We start from the raw sequence: 25,593 nt of genomic DNA, 5'->3' as shown, positions 1-25,593 counted from the left end.
GCATTGGTTAAGTGCAGAATACTATCTATCCAGTTTGTGAGTGAATGAGGTCCCTGCTTGCAAGGGATGTATTGACTGTTAGGTTGATTTGCATACATATATGCCATCCCAGGTTTACATATACAAACATATATACCAGGATAAAAGTTCAAGGAAAAGTGTAGTTAGTGATGAATGAATGGAAAAGACATAAGAAGTTCACTAAACAGTTAGTATTTTGTAGCCTGGGATAGGAAGAAACAGCTTCATGCAGAAGACCAGCCTTTATGAAACAGTACTGTTTGGGTAAAACCTTCCTGAAAAAGAAATGGTGGAATGATGCAAAGCATGTTTGGAAACAGTGAATTTGGAGGGCCTGTCGTGATCATCTTCATTTTCTTTTTCTTTACATTCCTTCTTCTGCAACTCCTCATCTTTTTCATTCTGTCTCACATTTATTTATTGCTTACTCTGTGCAGAGCTCTGTACATGTAGATTAACTTATTTAAACCTCACAACAACCTCATGAGGTGAGTTCTCTTATAACTGTCATCCCCAACTAAAGTGATAGAAACAGAGGCTTGAGAAAAGTGATTTACCCAAGCTGGTAAGTGTTGAAGCTGTAATGTGAGCTGAGGCCTCCTGAATCCAAAGCCATTGGTCCCAACCGCTGCCAAGTCCTGCTTCCAGTTTGGGAGAGATGGAGAATGAGGTTGGAAGGGGAGAATTGGCCAGACTCAGGAGGGTGGACTTGATCCCATAGGCTAAGGAGAAACAACAGAAAGCTTTTGAGCACAGCAGTAACATTTTGAAAGCTGGCATCTGAGGAAGGTTAATCTGGGTTTTGGTATGTAGATGAGATTTAGCACATAATTAATAACCTGATAGTAGAAGTGAATTACAAACAGGCAAGTATGTTTGCTTTTTGCAGTCCAGATTGAACAGCCCAGACCCCAAAGAGTAATTTTTGAGGAAGTTGAGTCAGTCAACATGGAGTTCAAATGGAAGTGGAGTTCCCACTCTACTTTACTCTTCTGTCTGGATACATTTGATGATACACATTCCGGTGCTTGTGACGTCATTGATCATCACCACGGAAACATCTGTGCTATAACAAACACTGGAGTGCAGCGTCACTGAATGTGTCAGGGAGGAGAGGAAACTGGCTCAAAATGATAAGGCTCTCAATAATAAAAATTCAGTCAAATACGTTAGCAGTAGCAGCCTTGGTCGTGTGGAGAAATATAAGCATTACTATTCTGAAAAGCACAGAGCAGGAATTGTGCATTACTAAAGGTTGGGCAAGGTTGATTTTGAGATGCTGCTCACATTCAAAACACCGTTTCTTTAAAAAGTCACTATCTATGCTGTCTTGCATGATGACAATAGAAATCCTTTAGGAGCAGGGAGCTCATCTCTCAAACTGCTTATAGAAAATCTTCTACATAGCAGAGGAAGGCTAGCTGGGGACTTTTATGTTGTTATGGGAGAGGCCTTTAGCAATCAGAAGCAGAATTGGCATTGGTGGTGGTTTGTGTTTATTGTTTGATGAGTCAGTGGCAGTATTAGTTGTGTAGTTGCAGAAATTAATAACTGAAAGGTGATTCTTGGACCTCCAAAAATACAGAATTTATATGCTAGTGGATCAGATCATGGACTGAATCTAGCTCTAAGCCATTTTTAGGTTTGGTTTGCATGGTGCTTTAAGAAACTATGTATTTGTTGTTTTACAATTGAAAATAAAGAGAGTTTACCTAAAAATCCAGATTTGCAAATTCTTTTTATATTCAGAAGAGCTGGTAATGTTGGACCTACATTTTCAAATGGCAGCACTTAGGTCAAACTGAGAAGTTGTGTCCCTTTTGGGTGGGGTATACATTCTACAGTTTAGCCACAAACCCCACCTTTCCTATTGTGTTGTCCCTAGCCCATTTGATTTACTTACCTTTCTGCCTGGTCCTGTGAGCATTTGATTTTGTGGTCATTGTTGAAGGGGGTAGAGATTAATTATTTCTAGCACAGTTCCTGGTATATGGATGGCACCTCATATGTATGTAACTCTGATTGTTCTTTATCACTTACAGGGTCAGTTATTTAAATTTGATCCTTAGATCAACGCTGTCCAATAGAACTTTCTGTGATGATGGAAATGTTCTATCTCTGTGCTGTCCGATGTGATAGTCACTAGTCACATGTAGCTATTGACCACTTGAAATGTGGTTAGTATGACCAAGAAAATAATTTTCTATTTTTATTGAATTTTAGCTAATTAAAAATTAAGTTTCAATAGTAGCATATGGCTAGTGACTACCATATTGGGCAAAGCAGATTTCAGTAATGACATTGAACATCCTGTCCTTGCTTACAACAAAATGTGGAGAATAGATACTAGGGCTGTGTGTGTGAGTGTTCATTTTACAAGAGATTACTTATAGTGAGCTTCATCACTTAGGATCACCTACCTCCTGAAAGGGAACCCCCCCCCCCTTTATCAGTCGACTACAATTCTTGTCAAAAACATATGCCAAAGACATATGTTTTATAAGATGTTATATGTACATTTGGACCAATATACGTAAGTCATCTTAAGCTCGAATGCAAAGTTTCACTGCTCTCTTCCTCTGGCTGTCCAGTTAAGGGTACTGTGCAAACATAATAACTAGACCTGTGTGTGGAAAAGCCTGAAATTTTTGATGAGCTGCTGGCCCCTGCAATACATGATGGCATAGAGCCAAGATCCAGTGTTACCAAGGGGATTATGGAAAGCTGGTGGATCCCTGCCCTCCTAGACTGCTAGAAGGATCTTACATTCTTAGGACTCAGGCTCCAAAGGTTGTAGTCTCTTGCATTTCCATCACAAATCTACACTGAGCACATCTAACGATCACATTGCCTAACCAGCCACAAAGTAGGATGCTAAAAGATCCTTCTTTTATGCAACTTATTCATTCATTTGCATGCTGTTTGCTTCACTGAGCCCAGCAGTCACAGCCCTCCCTTTTCCTTTGTCACAGGGTTGGAAACCCCAGAACCATCTATCAGAGCTCTGGCTTATTGGTTACTCACTGACCTCTGTCCTGAGACTTGCCCAGTCAACTTTTCCAGCTGAAAAATAAGTAACTTCACTTCTTCTGGGGATGTATGCACAGGAGGACAAAATAGTCTGTTTCATTCAAGATGAAGCTCTGAATTACAAACCCCATCCCCTAAAAAAGCCTTCTTAAAACATAGAAAACCTAGCGAAAATGATAGAAATGGCTGTTGTAGCTAATTTTATCAAATGATGACTAATACCAATCCTCTTGTAATGGAAAAAAAAAACCCATACATGAATATATTCTGCTTGGATCATTCATCCAGTCGGAAGGATATCTCATCTCTTCTCGTAGTCAGGTTCTGCAGATAGGATACCAAGTCTTCCTTTTCTGTCTTTATGGGCAAACATCAGTGTAAACCCCTATTTTGACAGTGCATTGAATGAGTCCTAGAATTCAATAGGAGGAAAAAGACAAAACCCTTTAACAACAATGACAAAAGATCCTACATGGTTTTAAATTCCTTCTTGGGAAAATTCTTTGTAAAAATGTTTTCTAGGAGAAGACCAAGCTGATATCAACTGAGACTAACTAATGAAATGTTAAATTATCTGCACACAGATACGTTTTTAATGTTGAGTTTAGTCCGGCTCCCAGACACAAGGAGGCTAAAAATTCATATTCAGATAAGGAAAGGCAAACCTTGGTGAACAGATGGAGCAGAGTTCAGCATAAAGGTTTAATCCTATCAGGCCGATTCCTGTATGGCCATCTGGATAATCCGGCACACGCATTCAAGGCCTGTTAAAAATACGACTCCAGCCAAGATTAACATCACAGATTTTCCACTAGACTTGCTCATATTTGACTTTATGATTTTCCAGACCCAGGAAGATTGCCTACGAATAAGGACTCGAGTATTCCTTGAAGAAGCACTTACATGTTTTTTTTTTTTCTTTTTTTTTAACCTGAAAATTGTTTTCTCTTTTCACAATATTGGCTGTCCAGTTTTGGAAAGTTATTTTCATTTTCCTTTCTTCCCTGGCTTTCATATCTAGAACTTTTCTTACAACAGGATAGTAAGGAGAATTGGGCTAAAAATAATTTTCTGCGTAAAAGTTCTCCTTGTCAGGAAGAAAAGAGTTATTTACTTATTGTATAATCAGAGGCAAGTGAATTTACTATTGTTGAAACAAATATCACAATTGGATTCATGAATAATTCATTTTGAGGATTCTCCCACCTTCTACAATAATTTTTTTTCAATGGTGTGGCTGATGATCCTAGAACAAGAGAGAAAAAGAAAAGAAACAAAAAACAGTGGCAATATTTGCCATTAGTTATTGTGGGATTAATATTTTGTATATTTTAATTTTGGATTTGGGAGATCAAACATGAGGGGGATAACAGCAAATTCTCACCTCCTTGAGTTTATAAAATTTTGAGCTTCCGAAGTGTTAAGAAACAATTTTTGCATATTATGAAACAATGCTATGTTGCTGTCATTGAATCAAAAAGCCTTCAACAAGTCTTTCAAGTGCAATTTAGAAGTTACAGGTACATCAAAATGTCAAGATTTTTCACTGCTAAATTGTTAAATAACCCTGTGTGCTGAACCTACACAGTTATGGATCTCAGGTAGACAAACTCAGGAATCTAAAAGTACTTGCCCTAAAATGTTCAGATTATAATTGTTGCTCTAGGATTTCTGCTCTTCCCTTGCTCAGATCTGTGTCCACTGTTTGTTGAAGAATGTTGCTGATTCAGAATAGAATAAGAAAGATGAAAATTAAACAGAGAGCAGATACAATTTGGACTTACTCTGCCTTTAGCAAATGGCATAGTTTGGAATTTAGCTAAACTGAGATACACCTAGATATTCCCACTAGGTTAACTCTGTGTTAACGTAGATGGACTTTGGATTTACATTTCCATCTACTGACTGTGAGGTTTTTCTTTTCTCCTTTTCTGTGAGAGCCATTAATGTTGTCAAAGTGAAGGACTTTGCCAAATAAAGCCATTTTGGAATAAAAGATGGAAAACATTTGAAATTCTTGATCTCCTCATTTAATATTTAATAGATTTAATTGCATTGGTATTGAGAAATCTCCATATCATGGGTTTCATTTCTCTTCAAAGTGACACACGCACAGAGAGAATCTCTTTTGCATATATAATATATTATTCTTTGCCAAGTAATATTTAGATATGCTAGTGGATGGGGCAATAAATGAAGACCAATAACAAAAGAAAATGAAAATCCTAATAAACAATAAAATGCTTAGCTGCATAAAGCAATTACTAAAAAAGAAATAAGGGAAGGCAGAAATAAATCTAGTAATTTAAGAGCTTTATTTATTTGTTTGTATTAAGAGTTATGTTTATTTGTTTGTTAGCTGATTAGTAGGAGTACGTGGTGAGGTTATCATTCTGAAAGTGAAGTTTGCACATGCTGGTGCGAGGGTTCAGGTCAGGCATTATAACTGCTATTGATTGGTTTCCAAGGCATCCAGTTGGAAAGTGGGTAAACCCAGAGTAGATTTGCATCCTGTACATAATGAAAATATAGAGGGTCAGTCTTCCTGCTAGGAGCAAACCATCTGTTTGTCCTCCTTCCTGGCCAGTAGCTGCCAGTTGTCAGGATCCAAGAATGCAGGTATTGGTACTGCTGATCTGGGAGTAGTCAGGAAAGTAATCATTTCACTTAAAAAACCTAGCAAGAATCATTGTTTTGATTTAACAAGAAGGGTGTATATCTATGCATTGAGCCCAAGTAGAATTCCTTTGTGTCCCTGTCATTTCTGGAAGAGGCCTGCTGTCAAGCACAACTTCACCAAAATCAAGTAGATACAGAGAGAAAGGCCCTCATGAGATTATATGAGGTCACAAGTGTCCCATAGAAATGGGCTGAGCTAGGGGCACCTGGGTGGCTCAGTCAGTTAAGCATCTGACTCTTGATTTCAGCTTGGGTCATGATCCCACAATCATGATAAAAAAAAAAAAAAAGAGAGAGAGAGAGAAAAGAAGTGGGCTGAGCTCATGGGTTTCACAAGTCTTAAAAATTTGGGACAATAACAGGAAAGTCATGTCCTTATTTCTGAAAAGATCTCCATTAATGTTCATTCCAGGCAAATGAGAGTCTTAAAAAAAATTCCACCTTAGAACTACTGATGCGAGATCCACCTCCTCAGTCAAGTTAGCTGGCTAGGTTAAGCAAGTCGTTGTACTGAAGGTTCCTAGGAAAGTTTTACAGTCAAGTACACAACCTGGAATGATGAGACTGTTGGATATTCTAGTGAGCAAATAAACTCTGGCTTGTGGGGAACTGGTGATAACAATAATTATTATAGCAGCAACTAGCATGTTCTGTGCCTGGCACATAGTAAAACAACAAGACACAAGCAGACACATCCTGCATTTTGCCACAAGTCTGTGAGCAGAAATTACTGCCTGGAGAGGGTAAGAGCTTTAGAGAGGCTAAGTGACTGCTTCAAGGTCATTCTGAGTGAGAGAGGTGCAATTTGAACAGCTGGAGCTGTTGCCCATTTGCAAATACTGTAATACTCTGAATGTTAAATCAACTTAACATAATTGCATCTTTCTGTCTTTATTCAGGAGCCAGCCAGTAAGGGCTGGTGCCAGCATCTTCACCTCCATTGTAAGCATCAGTTATCTGCTCCGTAGAAATGCTCATTAATAGAGAGTTCTGGCTGACAGAATGCTGAAAAAGGAGAGTTTACATCTTTTCATATATCATACACAATGGAAATGGGAAATCAGCTTGTATCTATTTTAGTGGAATTTTATCTTGAGACTTAGAATGGGACGAGAACATTAATATATTTACACATTTTACCAACTGATGAAGTGTTGTTTTCCCAGCATGTTTAAATACAGGAAGGGACAAAAGAGCCAAACAGTGCATCTTTAATGAGACTTCCATTATAGGACATCGACTGTCACAAAAGCCTCATTTTGGAGATAAGAGATGATAAATCTTGCACCCAGGTCATCTGTACGGATACCCCAAACAAGTGAGGTATTGATCACAGTACAAAGATTTCAGAGGCAAAAGTATGAGCAGCCCCAGGCCCCTGCTGATAGCTGCACACACCACTAATTCACCTCAATGGGCAGGCACCTCTGAGCTCAATTAACCCTTATTCCCAAGGCCACCCATAAACCCTGGGGTAAACATGGCTCTCCTGGCCCTTGCTTTCTATCAATGAAATAGATCATTTCTATCGGAGGCTAAGGTGCAATTCTAACTTACAAACTCACCTTGCTAAAAAAGGGAACTGATGCTTCCAATGTGACTGAGCAGGCACTTGCATCTTGTAACATTGATTCTGGAAATCAGAGAATTTTAAACTGCTGAGGGCATCCGTGATTTCTTCTGTCTTCTGTGGCTCTTGGAAGGAAATATAAACGCTCCAGAGGTAGAGCAGGTGATAGCAAATGTCCCCTGGTGCAGTTGTCTGCACACAGAACATTAGTTGTTAAATATGTACTGGAGGCTGAATGATTTCTTTCCTTTCTTCTTTCTTTTCTTTTTTTTTCCCCCTCATTCTTCCCTCTCTTTTTCTTCTCACCACGACCATTGTTCAGAAGCAAATTGGAAATCTGGTAATTAGGCCCTGACTCACGGTGTAGTATTAGAGTCCCGAGCCAAAGTTCAACACCCTGAAATGAAATTTAAACCAATTAATCTGTTAGATTTTTATCGCTTGTCCGTGTTTTCTCAGCAATTCCCCCAGCACGTGGCCTTTGATCAACTCTCATACAAACGCTAAAATGTGTGCCTGCTGCTAGCAAGATGGGAATGACATTAACATGGTACTCATAAAACAATCAGAGCAGAGAAGCCCTCAAACAGGCAGGGCATGGTAATATTTAATAAAAGCACACACATAATCTTCAGAATTAGCATTTTGTGCCTTGCAGTACCTTTGGGAGAAGAGCTTTTATTTGTGGAGTGATCATTATTATAACAAAGAAGAGCTACCTAATAATTTCCACTTTAACTCTGCAATGTGCCACGAGCATTTCAGAGCCATTATGCTAAACTGTGGTGGGGTAATCATGTTATTGTCATAGTTTGAAGGAAAGAAAATCTCCTCTACTTTGGTGGCTGTTGGGGGTGGGGGAAGAGGTAAAAAAAAAAAAAGGGCAAAGAAAAAAATCAACTTCAACTTTTATTTTTAATGGGATTTAGAACCAGGAATTGGCTTATCATCCTTGTGGTTACCACAGTGAAAATTCACTGGTGAAGAAGAAAGAATCTTTTATTAATTAAATTATTTACTAATTAAATCAAGATTTGGCTGGTAAAAGTGGTTTTGTATTCAATCAAATCACCCCCTCCCCTATTTTATAATATTTTCATGGAGATAGAATTGTACTGATTATTACATTCCTGGGCTGAATTGAGTTCGTTTATAAATCTTTTCACCTTCAAATTCTACTGAATATATCCACTATGACTATTAAAAATGATCTCTCCTTGTGTCCCCTCCATGTCTCTTTGGATATCTTGAATGAAAGAAAAACAGGTCCTTGGCTGCTCAGATGTTGTTTGGGCTTCCTCAGAGCAAAGCTTACCCAAAAAGAAGAGAGAAGGAGAGGCTCAGGATCTGTTAGTCAGCACAGCTGGGCTTTTTTTCTTTTTTTTTTTTTAAATTTGTATCAATGTGCTCCAAATAGTACCTTTATCTCTTACAGAATTAAGTGTTCTGTTATTCTGTTATTTAATTTTTATTATGATAACATATTACCTTAATGTGTGCTCATTGAAAACATTCAAACCATTTGGCTTTCTATAGAGTAAAATTTAAGTCTCCCTGCCCCCTCAGCCCCACCCCAGCGCCATTGCTCTTTCATATGGATCCACTGGGGACAGTGGATGTACGTCCTTCCAGACCTTTGTTCACGTGTAACTACATACACACAAGCACAGGTGCACATATAGGCTCCTATATATATTATTTTTTAAGTTAACAAAATCACATTATTCATTAGACTATAAATTGTGTTTTTACTTACCTAACCTACTTTGATATCTTTCCATGTCAGTTTATAGAAATCTTTTCCAGCCATTCTGATGGCACTCCTAATATTCTGTAGTAGGGATATATCATAATTTATTTAACCACTCTCTTATTGGGGGCACCTAGACTCTTGAATTTTTTGCTGCAGTGAACTTTTGGATACCTGTAGTTTAGGTACATTTGCAGGTATTTCCTGAGCTGCTTTTAGTCGGGCAGGTTTGTGAATAGGATAAAAATGTAAAATGGTGGCCTAGGCGTTAAATTTACCCCCATAAACATTTTGTTTACAGCCTACACGTTTAAGAAAATTGAATTAGTTGCCAGCATTTAAAGATTGGGAAATTCACATAAAAATCTCGTTCCCAGCTTCTTTCAAAAGATCAGAAGACCAGACCACACTTGACCTGCATTTGTGTGGGGAGTACCAGTGGCTAGACCTTCCCCAGTTCTTAGTGTCAGGGGCCATTCATCTCATGCTTATTCTGAGACTCTGAGCTGCTGTATTCGTTTATGTTTCTTGCCTTGGCCTATATGAATCTGTGAGTTCTTAGTAACTGCCCTCGAGACTGATCTGTTTATCTAGTCACAGTGCCTTCTACCTTGTCTTACTGACATCTTAGAATAATTCATTTGGGGGAATATCCGGTGCACTGTTGGATAGTTAGCATCCTTGATTTCCAGGCACTAAATGCCACTAACATTACTTTCCCACCTCTGTCTCTCAGTGGGACAGCCCAGAGTCCTTTACATATTTTCTAAACTTCCCAGTGGGGAAATACCACAGAGCTTCCTTTCAAGACCACTATGATACACAGATGTATAGCAGCACCTTTAGAACCCTCTGAAGCCTAACTTCAGAAAAAAAGTCTGCATGACTTACTTGTTCTAGGAATGGCATCTAGTCTCTAAGCTAAGATAGTGGATGGTTGAGTACAGAGGTAGGATGGATCGAAGAGTATGTCACTCTCTTCTTGGAGTACTTCCTTCAAGGGTTCTTTTCTCTAAAAAGCCAGGAAGATGGTGTCACATATTGTCTCCTCACCATGTTATCTCTGGAAGCTTGATGATCTTTCTTTCTTTTAGCTAGTTGACAGTTAGCTTTGTTTCTGGTTGGTTGCTCACAGAATTTGAAAACATTATCACTTTCTTAGGAAGTGTTTGAAAGCACATAACACACATAGACATATATACTTACATGCCCTTTTTATCCTACAAATAACAAATGGAAAGAAGCGGGAGGGGGTCAACTCTAAAACCAGCTTCACCATACTATCAGAACAACTTTGCTATAGGAGAGTCTCTCACAGATCCAACACAGTCTTCTGCCTCCTTTTGTGCAATGCTAAGTAAGCCTGGAGGAGTCTAAAGTGTGCAAGCACACTTCTTTACGTAGAGAAGTGTGCTTGCATGATTACAAAAATAAAATTTAAAAAATTAAAAGAAAGCTAATACAGATAATGAACATCAAGACTATTTTGTGGTTTATGAAAGTAGTCACAGGGGTAGCATTTAATGATACCATTAGATTTCACACTTTGCCATTAGGCAAGACTCTTTCAAGACCAGTTCAGTTAAACCAAGATCCTATTCTTCTCAGAAGTATCTGGAGATATGGCACCCTTTCTGCTCTACTTTAACAACTAAGTATGCTGAGTTAGAAATTAAGAATTGAGATTTTGAGACATTAACCAGCGTGTTTCCAAACTGCTTTTATTTTAGGAATTCTACATAATTGTTACATGTACTTTTTTTCTCTTATAAATGTCTTGAAATCATACATCATATTCTACCTTGGGTTTGGGAATACTCAGTCATGCATTTAAACATCTTTATTTCTAAAGAAAAAATTTTGCTTAAGAAAAAGTCCTGTGCCTATGGAGCATTGATCACAACCTTTATGTGTGTTAAAAATTGGACAAGAATTTTCAAGTTATTAATCATTTACATTTTCTTGATTAATTATTTTGTTTTGGGGAGAAAGTGAAGGAGAGAAAAGGCATCTGAACTACCTAGTTTTAGTTATAAATGCATTACTGTGAGTTCAGCCAACATGAAATGTTTAGTTTGGATATTTCCTAATTTCTCTGTGTTATTTTATAAGATGAATTTGAATCAAAATCAAACCCATTCTACTTGTTTGTGTGGTGGCACGTGAACGATGGTCCCGCCGGGATGGGCTTAGTATTTTCTTTTCTTCTTGCAAAAGTTAAAGCATGACATTTTGCCAAATTTGACAAAGGCCAATAGTTTTTTTTCCAGCTTCTTCCCGTTAAAATTAACTGGTGCTCTCATTGGCTTCAATATTTGGAAAGTCAGTCTTGGATACTTAATAAACTTTTTTATTAAAGAGAAGGGTCTCGTTTCCTCTCCTTGCGCAATATCTCCCTTGCTTTAGAATTTTGCTTTGTTTCTGCTCATAAAAGTAATCATGAGAACAACAGCATGGCACTGTGGAGTTAAAAATCATTGGTGCCCTCTGAGAGATTTCAAAAACATAATCCTACAATTACATTTATGCCTAGCAATTGCATTGAAAGTATGCTGTACTCATCAGACAAACCACCTCCAGTCTGTTTAGAATCATGGTGTTTGCAAATTATTTCCCATCTCCAAGGGCCATTTATAAGGGAAAGAGAAGAGATATGAAATTTTTTTTAAAAAGTCCTTTCTAGAGTTTTATGCCTGGGAATGACAACAAAGCAAAGGTCATGAGACATTTTGTGGTTCAGCCCTGACTCAGCTATTTGGTTACATAATTCACCCTGAGTGACCTTCATACTTTACATCTATAAAATGGGGTCTGTGTCATTTGTTAAAAAAAAGCTTAATGATTTTTGTGAGAAATGTTGCTGTGTTCATGTTATAGGTAGAAGGCATGGAGCAAGAATGTTTTCCTGCTCCAGCCTCCTCTCTTTCTCACTTCCCTTTGGGCAGAAATGCTATCTAAAAATCTATCGATTTAACTTTGGGAAGTATGTTTAATCAGGAAGCAATTCTATAATGTTTCCAATGTGTTCCAAGAAGTCACCTAATTTTTTTTAATCTTTAACATCTCATGAATTAAAATTTGCTTCTGTGTTTTATTTCATAAGATTTCATGTTTGAAAATTATTTGGGTAAAATATTTGTATGTCAATAGAAACAATGAAAAAAATGCTTTTAAAAATTGAAAATTGCACCCTTAGGTTTTAGGTCCTAAAGCAGCTAGAAAATTCTGAGATCTTGAGGGACTTCCTGTTAGTGAAAAGATAAAAGATATATTTTTTTCTTTTTCTCGAGTCTCCCATCATTAAAGTTTGGTTCTAACAGCAGACTCCTTCTCTTTTTCATGTGTGTTGAAAAGCAGCTACTCCCTGTATCAAAGCCATCAGCCCGAGTGAAGGATGGACGACGGGAGGCGCGACTGTGATCATCATAGGGGACAATTTCTTTGATGGGTTACAGGTCATATTCGGTACCATGCTGGTCTGGAGTGAGGTAGGTGTTGTCTGAACATTAATATCTAATAGGTTGGTCTAGTTGAGGATACTGTCTACACTTGAATTTCTAATAGAGTGTGTAGAATTTTGTAGTGCCACCCTGGGTGGGCCAGCTCTGGTCTACAGAACTCTGGGAAACCAGGAGACATGGGTTGGGTATACCTGGAGGCACCATTGTCTACTGGAATGACTTCTGTCCTCTGGCCCTTAAGCACCAGGAGAGCTTCTGTTTTGTCATTTGTCCTCTTGGACTAGCTGTGGCATGAAGGTCCTATTGTGTACTGGGAATGGGAAAGGAGATGCAAAGTCACAAAATATATAGGAAAAGCCCCATTCAAACTTTGACAAGGTATTAATCGTGAATATTTGTAGACAGGGCCTGCTATAGGCCCATCTTCAAGGAACACCATTCCTATGACAGTAATAATCCAAGTGTAGGTGGTTCTTGACTTATTCAGTGACTCTTCATTCAAGAGTGAGTGATTTACCAGGGGAACCTCAAAGAACCAAAGACTTTATCCAGGCCCAGGAATTTACAGCTCACAGGCCTCCCAGTATGTGACTGCAGCCACATGAAAATGACTTTGTTCTGTGTGCGTAGTGCTTTCTAAGCACTGTGATCATTATTTTAACCTGCCAGTTGACTTTTCTGGCAATAATCAATGTTAACTCAAGACTATAAAATGTAAACCTCACCATTATATAGATGGCATGGAAAACTTGCCTTTGCTTTTGATATTCTGGGCCTAGATTTCTTGAATAGCATGCCCAGAGCCCTTTCTCTTTCACTTCCCCAAAGTTTAGAATAAAATCCATGCTAGGGCTATAAGGTACCACTGAGCTCATTCATCCTGCTTGCTTTACAGACAGTTGTGTGAACCACTGAACTTTTCTGGGACTTATTGTACACTAGGCTGTGTGCTCAGTGCTTGACGTAGATCATCTCAATATTCCCTCTGTGCCATGGGGTAGATACTCTTAGCATGTATCTTTTCTTAATAAAGGTATTAAGGCTTAGAGATAACGCTTACAAAACCCCAAAGCAGCTGCCCAGAGCCCATGAAGCATGGCTCATACGTATGTAGCCACACAAAGAAGTCAGCAGCAGAACTGGAGCTAGAACTCTTTTTATTTCCATTTCTAGCTGTCCTACCATGACGCCACTGTTCAGCCTATCCAGATACTTTGTGTTTTCTCTCTAGGTGGGCCATGGAGGTGAGCGGAGTTAAGACTGTGATAGTTGAATATGTTTATCTTTCCAACCAGAGCCTGTCCTTTTTAAGTCTTCTATGTGCACTTCTCCCTGGCAGTAACCCGCTCAGGCCAGCCCCTTGCCAGCCTGTACTGCCACTGCTTTTGTATTTCCCATGCTGCCGAGTAGCGGTATGCACTTGGCCAGAGAATCAAAGCCCTCGTAAAACTGAATCAGAGATGGGCTTTTCAGTCCACCATACTAATTGTTGTCCAAGTTGGAAGATTCCCGGCATGAAAGGTGGACTGAGCTTTAGCTGACGACTGCACCCCATTCTTTGTTAGAACCATTGGGTTGTAAAATTAGAAGCATCACATACAGGGCATGTTTTGCCGCCGGTCTGGTGCCTTCATCCCTGCTGGAGACAGCAGTCCTCACAAAGACAGCTTCTGGCAAGTTGTGGGTTATATCTTCATCCCTTTCTATCCCTCATTCTGTTGCTTATCATTGAAGTTGGGAGAGGGGAAGAATAAATATAATATGAACTGCTTGCTCTATATTACGGTAGTCAAAGTGAGGCCTGAGAACTGGCAGTAAGTCTTATCGAACCTCTGAGAATAAGGTGGGTTAGTCTGAAGCTTCCTTTAAAAGTTTGTGTCGTCTTAGCCCAACATTGCATTGGTTATGGAACAAGGACTTTGACATATCAGGAAATCATTATTTGTACTCCCACCTTGTTCCCAGCCAAGGCCCTTGTGTTTTCTTTCTGTTCCTCCATATTCTTGCCCTCTTTTGGGAACAGATAAGGAAGGTTAAATTCTAATTTAGATTTATCTGAATTACTTTAAAAGATCTGTTTCCATATAACAAAATCAATGCAAGTCATGAAACTTTGTCCTTCTTCCTCAGTCCCTCCACTGCCACTGGCTTGCATGTACCAGAAGCCTCTCACAATGAATCTTATGAGTCCAGCTAGGAGGTGAGGGTGGGGCGTGCATGCTCCTTCTTTGCCCACCTCCTCCTCCCAAACTGCTCTCATGTGTGAGCATGCCATAAATCAACTATGACTCTTTCCCAGTGGAAACCTACCAGATGGTTTCCAAAATGTAGATATTCTTTCAAAATAAGTAAATCCTCTGCAGCATTAGCAATTGGGTGTCTGAATGGAGGACTTTAATTTGGGTTGCTATTGTAATAGTCTTGACATTCAGGAAAATGAGGCTTGCAGAGGTGAACTTTTTGTAAATACTCTAAACTATATTTACATTTTCATACAGGCTATTTGAAAGACGTGATGTTCTCTCTCCTTTAGCGGAGGGAGAGAATTTGGTACTGCCTCAAATCCAAAAATCCATTGTATAATAAAGAGAAGTAGCTCACATTTACTAAGGGTTTTATCATGTGTAGGCACTTTATGGGTATTATTTTATTTGATCCTCGTGATATCCCTGTGTTAGATATGTATGAGTGAAACGAGTGTCGGAGAGGTTTAAGAAACTTGCCCATTATCACACAGACCGACAGCGCTAGAGGTGGCATTTGTAATATCGTGTATGTTTTTACAGAGGAAATAAAAGCCAAAGGTACCGATAGAGAAAGTGGAGTCTTACCAAAAGGAAGAAGGACAGAAATAGGAGAGAGAACAAAACACTCCTAGTAATCCAAGTATGGTAGTATAAGTAGTAGTAATAGCAATAGTAGCAATAGTAATGGTGACTGTGGTGGTTGCTTTTAATCCCATAACGTTACATAAATGCCTTTCATTTTGGTAGAGGCAAAAAACATCAGACAGTGCTGGGGCCATTTCTCCAGGCTTCCACTGGATACAATCAGAACTCAATGCTGTGAATATTTAAGAGAGGATATCTCTGAAAGATCTGTGGAAAAACGTGTAGAGTATGACTAATATTAGCTAACATTCACTGAGCACTTAGTTGCTGCCAGGTACTATGTGCTGAGTATTTGGCATGGCTCTCGTTCAAGCCTCATAACATCTGTATACCATGCTGTTCTCATTTTACTGATGAGGAAATTGAGGCTTGGGAAGTTAAGTAAGCTGTTCAGTTATCGAATGGTAGAGATGGGATTTGAACCAGTCTGACTCCAGGGTTCACTTTCTTTTTCTTTTTTTTTTTCTTTTAAGCATAATCGTCTCTAAATCTAGAGATATGCCTTTTAATCTTTTTATTTTGAGAGAGAGTGGGGTGGGAGAGAAGCAGAGGAAGAGAGAGATAATCTTAAGCAGCCTCCATGCTCAGCATGGAGCCCAAAGGGGTGCTTGATCCTGTGACCCTGGGATCATTACTGGAGCCGAAATCAAGAGTTGGACACTCAACCAACTGAGCAACCCAGGTACCCCCAGGGCTCACCTTCTTAGCTGTCCATGATTTAGCCTACACCAAAATTGTTACCCTAGTGTTTTACCACATCAGACAAGGGTGTAGTGCTCATCATTGCCATTAATGCGTTGTGCTGCAGTATGTGTGGGGAGTATCTTAACAGTTATTATCACCTTCCGGGTTAAGGTGGACTTAGGATACAGAGAGGTTAGAGCAGTCCCTTCATTTTTTAGTTGTATAGGCTTGAAGGTGGAGCCATTGGCTTCTAGGAAGGATTTTTCCCTGTGAAGAATACATGCCTTGTGTTAGGGGCAGAAGACAACCTCTTCCCTTGTCTATGTAAGAGACCTTAGGTAAGACAGTTAACCTGTTTGGGCCTCATCTCTAGATAGGACTCCTATCTATCCAGGTTTTCATTCCCTGGCCACATGATCTCTTGAGGTTATGCCACCTCTAAGATCTGATACTTCCAATTTTAAGCAGACTTTATCTCTTCTCCATTTCCTCACTCTATAGCCAAAAGCACTCAGGGAGCAGACTGGTGGGCCAGGACAAGCAGATAACATTTTAGATTAGCAGCTGATGCTATTATTTGGAGTCTTTTTTTAGCTAAAGAATTTTAAAAAGAGTGAGAGAAAATAGGGCTGGCTTAATTTCCCCTCATCTGTGCTCTTTCCCTACCAACCCAATCTTTTGCAAATGAGTAGTTCAGTTTAGCTTGCTGATTGCCCCCTGGAGGTTGGGAAAAAGAAAGGTGCCACTCCACTGCTCCTAACTCAGGGCTGCCTTCTGTGAGTTCCCAAGTTTGGGGTGAACTACATGGCTTTCTTGTGAATTTGGTTTACCATATTTGTTATTCTTCCTTATTCTTTCTACAGAGCAAAATATTATATTGATACTCTTATGCTTCTTATTCTGCCTCTACCCAAAAGACTTAACCAAAAAATTGGTCTTTGTAGTGTTTTATATATAAATCCAGGAAAATCAACAGGGTTGATGTGTGCTCATGATTAATATGTGTTGAGTTTTTTCTTTTTCTTTTTTTTTTTAACGTTTATTTTTTTTTGAGACAGAGAGAGACAGAGCATGAACAGGGGAGGGGCAGAGAGAGAGGGAGACACAGAATCCGAAACAGGCTCCAGGCTTGGAGCTGTCAGCACAGAGCCCGACGCAGGGCTCGAACTCACAGATCGTGAGATCATGACCTGAGCCGAAGTCGGACGCTTAACCGACTGAGCCACCCAGGCACCCTTTGAGTTTTTTCTTGATCAGAGATATACTTGGTTGTTTTTGCTTTTCCATTAACATATGATTTGGAGGAGGGGAGGGGCTCCTGCTACTGGGTTATAGAACTAATAGTCACTTTAATATCTCCTGAACTCCTCTAATTTCTTTTTTTTTTTTTTAACATTTTTTTTTAATGTTTATTTATTGTTGAGAGACAGAGACAGAATGTGAGGGGTTAGGGGCAGAGACAGAGGGAGACACAGAATCCGAAGCAGGCTCCAGGCTCCGAGCTGTCAGCACAGGGCCCGACGTGGGGCTCGAACCCACAAGCTGTGAGATCATGACCTGAGCCGAAGTCGGACGCTCAACCGAGTGAGCCACGCAGGCGCCCCTCTAATTTCTTTTTTTAATGTTTATTATTTTTGAGAGAGAGAGAGAGAACATATACTTGCAAGCAGAGGAGGGCAGAGGGAGAGGGAGACAGAGGATCCAAAGTGGGCTCTGTACTGATAGCAGAGAGCCTGATGTGGGGCTTGAACTCAGGAACCATGAGATTATGACCTGAGCCAAAGTCAGACGCTTAGCCAACTTAGCCACCCAGGCACCCTATGAACTCCTCTAATTTCTAAGCAATGAGTACTGTTTGGCTTTCCTGTTGGTGTCTACCACTGGAATAGGTACTATGGGTGATCAAAATTAGGCTTTGTGGGGATCTGATGTTTTATTTGGAATGGCAACTTGCTTCCATGAAACAAATATTTTTATAAACCAATATTAAATTTGTAGTTCAAAATTCAAGGCAAGGTTCTAGAAGGCACAGAGAGTGGTATAGACAGAAGTAGACTGTTCAAATAACTAGTCAGGCTCCTACTATATACAGATGGATCTCTGTGCTAGGCATTTTAGGTTCTGACAATCTGTTGATTTAATCACTCAAATCTCTGGGAGAGTTTATACAGTGTAATGTATTTAAGATACCAGTAAAGAAAGTACACTGAGGAGACTGGTGAGGAGCAGAAGATGGAGGGAACTTCATGTAAACAGTGATCGAAGCAAAGGTGTAGATTGCATGAGTGGCAGCAGACAAGGAGCCAGTCAGGAGGCTTGAGTATTAATTGCAGTCCTTCTATTGCTCAGTCAGACAATCTAGATTTTAGTCAGCGTTGGTCATTTGGCTTTAGTTTCCCCATCTGAAGATGAGAGGCTTAGACTAAATCCTCTTTGAAATCAGCTACAATATTGTAATTCCTTTTATCTAGAGTTTACTCTCTTGAAAGTCCCCTCAAAGAAGCACAGTGATAATGGGTAGCAAGTAGCTTCTTTTCTTTGCTATTGTGCTTTACTTTTACAACACACTGGCAATATACAAATATCATGTTTATTTGCAAAAGGATTCATTGAACTTCATCAAAACCATTTAATTAGCCACAAAATTGGATCTCCCTATTGATATATCTTTAGTCAATATTTTTACTCTCTACACTTTCAGGTTCTGGTATCTGATATAAACCTGAGCCTATACTACAATGTTGGTCTAGTTCATTTTCCAGATAGTTCTATGGAATACATCAATTATCTGGGATATCAACAGGTTTCCCATGGGAGATGAGGGAGGGAGTAGGTTTGGGAAATGCTGAGTCAAATAAATTCATCTGCTCCTTGTTCTAGGACTTTGCAAAGATTTTGAGATACTGACATGCACTGAGAACACCTAAGATAAAGTATATGACATGTCCCAAACTTTTGTGACCACAGAACCTTTTTTCAGGGATCACCTTATAGGAGGATATATTAGTTATGGATGAGTTTCATGTTAATCAAGTAAAATCATGAAATCCAGTCAAAGTGATTGGTCTGGGGTAGATGTGAGAAAATCATCTGAAATATTTGCAGAGTATTATTCAGATTAGACCAGGAATGTGTAGAGCCATTATTCTTCAATGCAGCAGGCTTTGAACAGAATTTCTCTCATATTTTGCATCTGGTTTTAGTCACTGCACACTTGGCATTAGATGCCATGTGATTTTGCAGGACAGTTATATTTAAAGATTGCCAGGACCACTTAGCTCAGATGGAGAAGCCAGAGTTTCATCACTGTGTGAACCAATGAGCCTCACACAGGGGCTGTGCGTTGTCTGTTTCATCCAGACAAATGTTTTCTTCAACTACATTCCTAGAGATAGGGAGAAGTCAAAAGAGACTTCTGTAGGGGCAGGGGAGGGAACCTAATGGGTGAATATAGTTGAGTAAATAAATGGCAGTTTGGGGCTGAGAAATGATTTCCTACTTTAATCCAAAAGTTGGAAAACAAGGTTTTAAATGCAGTTCCTGATGTCTTTCTTTCTTCCTATCTCTACTTTCAATTATCGTTTGTACACATAGCTCAGAGGAAGGATTGTAAATAAAAATACCATTTGCTCCTCTGTGACATTAAAGAATGAATGGCTACAACTCATACGTGTTCCCACTGGAAGTTTCCCAGGCCTATTTGTTTGGCCTTGATTTTTACTGAACCACATGTAGAATCACAAAATTTCGAAGGCTTTGAGGAACATTTCCAGTCATCAAGTGTAGCTGTTTATTGGAAATGCAGAAAAAGAAGCTCCAAAGCCATACAGTGACTTGTCCTGGGAACACGTTAGCTACTACTTAGTTCTGGGGTTACATCCCTGTTCTCCAGACACCAACCTCACCCCTGATTCAGCTTTCTCTTGTACCAGTTTTTCTCATGATATCTCCTTAGTCTTTTAATAAACTTCCTTATATTTACCAAACCCTCCCAAATTTTATACATGATGGCATTGACACTCTAATGACTATTATTTATATCACATTTTTATGCAATACAATTCCATTCAAATCAAAAATAAAATTAAGAGGGGTGCTTGTGTGGCGCAGTTTGTTAAGCATCTGACTCTTGATTGCAGCTGAGGTCATGATGTCACAGTCGTGAGATTAAGAACTGTGTCAGGCTCCTTGCTGAGGGTGGAACCTGAGTAAGAATCTCTCTGTCTTCCTCTCTCTCTCTCTCTTCCTTTGACCCTCTCCCCCACTTAATCTCTCTCTCTCTCAAATAAAATTTAAAAAATAAAATTAAGAAAGGTAGAGAAAGACATGATCACAAATAATCTTTCAAAATTTCATAATGTGAATATGATATATAAATGCTGTGTCATTTATTTTACATATATTGAGGTTTACATGTATAAGTTTAATTCAAAATTGATAAAGTGCATGGATTTAAAATAATTCATGACTTCCTACTTTTCCTGAATATATAAGTTGCCAAGTCTGTGTGCGACTTCTACTTACTGATCACCTATTAAGTAGAAGATGCTTAATGTAAAATTATACTTTATTTGTAAGGAATAAAAGGAGCAGTCTGAACCAGTTGCATTAAACTTTGAGTGTGACTTTGAAGAACACCTTTCAAGCCCAGGTTATTTTATGGGGAATCATTTTGAAATGAGCCAGCATATTTAGAAAACAGATTTAAAATACTCTAATGGGCTCTTTAATGTAGTTACATAGTTACAACCATGCTCACCTTATTCCTAAAAAAGCTTTAGTCCATAATTTTACTTTTAATGACTAAGGCACTTGAAATCTATCCTCTGTGTTGATAATTATGGGATGGTTAAAAACAACTTTAAGATGACATTGTCCATTAGTTGTTTGTAGTGCTTTCAGGAAGTACCCGTATGTGCCTATCACTTGAAAATGGAAACCACAGAAGTGTGATGCCTTTCTAATTTTAACATAAATCAAAGACAAAATTTACACCTGGCTGCAGTCATGTGACTTTTAGGAAGAAAATGGATATCTATACAGTGTTGTGTTCATTTTATACGTGTGCTCAAAGCCAATTGCTGGAATGGCTCCCTGCTGGTCTGAACTAAAACCTTCCTCCTTATTCAACCTTACTGGCTTCCTCCTTTTTAAAACCACAACTCCTTAGTTTTGGATTCAAGCATACCCCCTTAAGGCTCTGACCTTTCTTTTCAACATCCCTGTGCACTATTCATCTTATGCTTCAGTCACACTGAGTTGTTAGTGGCTCCTTATACCCATTGTGATTTTTTTTCTGCCTGTACTCTTGTCTTTCTTATGCCATTCCTTGTTCCATAATGCTCTTCCCTCCTCTCTGTGCCCAAATTCTTCTGCCCTTTAAGCTCCAGTAAAATACCACTTTTTTTTCTGTGAAATCTTCCTTACAGTTCAGATATTGAATATTTTCTCTTCATCCTAAATTCCTACATGGTCTTATCATTACCATGTTAAATTCCTTTTATAACTTTCTATCTTTAATTATTGTGATTTAAGGGGATGTTCTTTCCCATAAGGCAGGATCCGTGCTAAATTCAGCTTAATCTCACACAGTGTTTAGCACAGATCCTTACATGTCAGAGACATTAATTTGTATAAAATACTGTTGGGTGACACCAATCATTCATTCATTCATTCGTTCATTCAGACAAATGCTTCTTATTAGCAACTGTTGTATTCAGTGATGCTTCAAAGTGTCAGTACCAGATAGATAGATTGCAGTTTAGTTTTTCTTAATGTGTGTGTGATTAGGTAGTTTATATTTAGATGTATTGTGCAATAAGGATGCACTTAAATACCTTAGTGTGAATCTGTTGGTTATGGTGAGGGTTAAGTAATAATAAAACTAACACTTTCTTTTTTTTAAGTTTATTTATTTATTGAGAGAGAGAGAGAGAGAGAGAGAGAGAGAGAGAGAGAAAGAGAGCATGCACACGTGCACACGGGGAAGGGGCAGAGAGGGAGAGAGAATCCCAAGCAGGTTCTGCTGACAGCAAGGAGGCAGATGCGGGGCTCGATCTCACCAGCTGAACCACAAAATCATGACCTGAGTAGAAATCAAGAGTTGGACGTTTAACCAACTATGCCACCCAGGTGCCCCAACACTAACACTTTCTAAGTGATTGGTATCAGTGAGACCTTCTCCGAAACTCATTATAAGCATTATGTCAATTAATCCTTAGATTAATTAGATTGCTAGCCCCCACCCCTGTCCTACTTTTTTCTCAGATAGTGAAACTGAATGCCAGAGAGGTTGAGTGACTTTCCAAAGGTTCCACAGCTAGTAATTTGCAAAGCTTAGACTTGAACCAAAATCTGTGTTAGTAAGAATCTCTCTGTCTTCCTCCCTCCCTCCCTCCCTCTCTCTCTCTCTTTCTTCCTTTGACCCTCTCCCCCACTTAATCTCTCTCTCTCTCTCTCTCTCTCTCTCAAATAGAGAGAGAGGGTCATCTTTTAGCCATTCAATAAGAATGTAGTAAAACCTCACTTATCCAGAAAAACTGTTACATAACCTCACTTAAAAAAAAAGAAAAGAGAAAGAAAGAAGAAGTAAATACAGAAAATAACACACTTAGGGGTAACCAGAGCAGTAATTTTTAATAAACTATCATCAGTTTTCCCAGGTCACAGCAAGTTAGAAGGAGTGAACTAAAGGCAGGTTGTTAGAAGCAGGCTCAGTGACAGCAGAAATGACAGCCTAATGTGAAGGGCAGAAGTGGAAAACCTAAAAAGCAGACGCAGAACTGTATTACTGTGTGGCACATTAATGACTGTTCATAATGACAGTGGCCCTGAGTCATCAAGACAGAGATGGCAATTATATTCAATATATTCTCTCTAAAACAGCAAGACGGGTGTAATGCATCTTCTGAAGATTTCCAGTGAAAGCAGCTGTCGTGGCACGCTATTAAAAGGGGTTTGGCTCTGGTTTTCTGTGGAGCTCACTTCTTGAAGGGACATGTTGAATGAAGAATTACTGAATATATGTGCAAGTATCAGTGTATACAATATGCAAATGTGACCTATACCGTCAAAAAAATGTTAAAACGAATCTCTGTTTAGTAGCTTATAGCTTTGATATCCTTTTCTTAGAACTTTCAAAGACCTTAAAAAGGTGGGTTCCTTCCCTGCTACCCCATCTAACAGTCTTTTGGCTTTTATATTTTTCTTTCCTGACTCCATAGGCAAATATTCTGCCTTGCCAACCACCAGCTTTGATAACAAACATTTAGTCTCTCCCATAAATGTATCTGGATTTGCTTTTTCTTTTATATTTTAATTTTCAAACAAACAAGCAGCAACCCTGGACCCTAAGCCAGGCCCGAGTAGGGAATGATGTTCCTTCTTAACTGAATTTAGAAAAACAAACCTTGAGAAAGAGCTCATTGTGTAGTTTCAAACCACAGGGGCTGGCGTTACTGGTGTCCAGTCCTCTCCTTCTGGAATACTCTGGACCTCAGGAACTCACCAATGCTTTTCCAGCTCCCAGATGGTCAGGATGGGATCCAGTCTTTAATGGGGCCCAGTTGGCACAAGATTTACATCCTGGGAAAGAGCTAGAGAAAGTTTATTTAAAAAAGAAATTACTGAAAAATAAATAAATAAATCAACCCACAAAACCAAAGGTAGTTCAAGTATAATGTATTTATTTTAGCCTTTTTTCTCCCAAATCTGTTATTTTGAAATATGATCTTGTTGCTGTTTTGTTTTATACAATTAACTGCATTGATTTAGGGACCTGGTTAGTTTTTCAGTCAGAAGAATTAGATAGTATATTTTTATGAATGCTCAATTAGGATACCAGGAAGCTTGAAGTTTTTTGGGGGGAGGGGGAGGATTAAAGTAACAGAATTTTTCAGTGAAAAGTTTTTTGAATGGAGTAGTATTATTTCTTCTTCGTAGATCCACAAGTGACTTTATTGACTCTTTACCCAAAATTATTAGTGGTAGTTAATAGCATTACAGTATTTATTCATTCAATGTTCAGCAAGTATTATTGAGGCCCTATTAAAACTGGAAACATAGTAGTGAAAACAAGGAAGACAAAGTTCATATCCTCATGGGGCTTACATTCTAGTTGGGTGATGCAGACAATAAATAGGAAAATGTGTCTACATCTTTCTACTGTGTATCTGTGTCTAGCTCTATGCATGAGAGAAATTTCAGACACTGCGAAGGAATACTGCTGACTCTTCAAAAGCTAGGTTTTAAATCCCATATTTAACTCAGTTCCCGAGACTTTAGTTTCAAGTCTCCTCTGACATTCATACATAAAGTTTATCTTTGGGAATTCATGTGACCCAACATATTTTGTTAAACATTGGTTTAAAGTTATTTTCTTGAAAGGACAAAGGGAAACCAGAATGTTTGTGAAACAGTAAATGCCTCCACTGGCTTTCTCTCACGTTCTCTGAGAAATCATATACTGCCTTTGAGACAGGCAATTCTTGGGAATGAAACAATCTGTGTTACAAAACCCGGAGAACTCTGATTAGGGAACAAGCAGAATACACTGAGGAACTCAGGAGAAGATGGCACCCCTTGATTTATGTTGTGTCCACTGCAGGGGAATAGGGATATAATATGGAGGTTCAGCCAGCACAGTCGCCATGAATATACACTTTTCATATTTCAGCTTCCTTTAGGAACTCCTGAAAACGATATTTTTTAAATGCCATATTTAACTATAGAAAGATAAATGTTCCAGAGTGGAGGAAAAATAAGTTTGCTTGTTTGGTCACTACTACTGTGGTGTCTCTTTAAAATCCTTAGTCAATTTGGTTTTGGAGCTTTAATTATGCTTTTATGCTACAGTTTTCTTATTTAAATGTCTGCTCTATGTCCGTCACTCAGCACCCCCTGCCTATCTCAAAAGAGATGGATATTATTATCCTAATTGAGGAGGAGGGCGAATGCTGTGAGAATTATTAATACATAAATTAAAAAATTAATCTAGAAAGTGCTTTAGGGTCCCTAGAGAAGTGCTACCCAAACACAAAGCATATTTAACATTATTATAAGTACTCCCACAGAGCAGATAGGCCAGTGCAGTGCGAGATGAGTAAACTGAGGCACAGAGAGTGACAATGGGCCCATATGCAGATGGACCAGCCTATGTTAGAACCTTGAGTGGATAACATGTAAGGACCACTGTGCCAGACCCCACTTTGGGCTTTTTCTAGTCATGAGTATTAATTATTTCTCCAGAGAAGAAATGTTGCCTTGCCTGGTTTTTTTACCCCTCCTCTTTAAGTCTTTGCTGTTTGGACATTTTTTTTTTTTTTTTTTTTTTAGTGTTGAAAGTGATTCAGGCCCAAATGGCCAAAATATTAAGTCCTAAGGTTAGTAAGGAAGAATCGCTAGTATGCTTTCTAGTAATCCCAGTTATTTTTTTGGCTTTGTGGCTTGGAACTTCAAGTTGCATTCATTTCATATAGTCCCATTGGTTAGAAAACACGCATAAAGGCT

General features: G+C 38.8%; 1 protein-coding gene across 11 annotated transcripts in view; it reads left to right on the top strand.

The window, feature by feature from the left end:
* The window catches only part of EBF1 (EBF transcription factor 1), a 390,438-nt gene that overhangs the window by 277,292 nt on the left and 87,553 nt on the right, over positions 1-25,593 (top strand). For 6 of the 11 annotated variants that reach the window (XM_019433724.2, XM_019433720.2, XM_019433722.2 and 3 more), the window contains exon 9: positions 12,408-12,538. In XM_019433724.2, the coding sequence (XP_019289269.1) occupies positions 12,408-12,538 (131 nt within the window). Of the gene's footprint in view, positions 1-12,404; positions 12,539-25,593 lie in introns of all 11 variants that reach the window. The other 5 variants (XM_019433723.2, XM_019433721.2, XM_019433717.2 and 2 more) reach the window with 1 other exon arrangement.

Source organism: Panthera pardus, unplaced genomic scaffold, assembly GCF_024362965.1.
Source record: "Panthera pardus isolate Hobbes unplaced genomic scaffold, ASM2436296v1 HiC_scaffold_2, whole genome shotgun sequence".
NCBI lineage: Eukaryota > Metazoa > Chordata > Mammalia > Carnivora > Felidae > Panthera > Panthera pardus.
The sequence above is the reverse complement of the archived record's forward strand: the minus strand, read 5'-3'. Positions and strand labels throughout refer to the sequence as shown.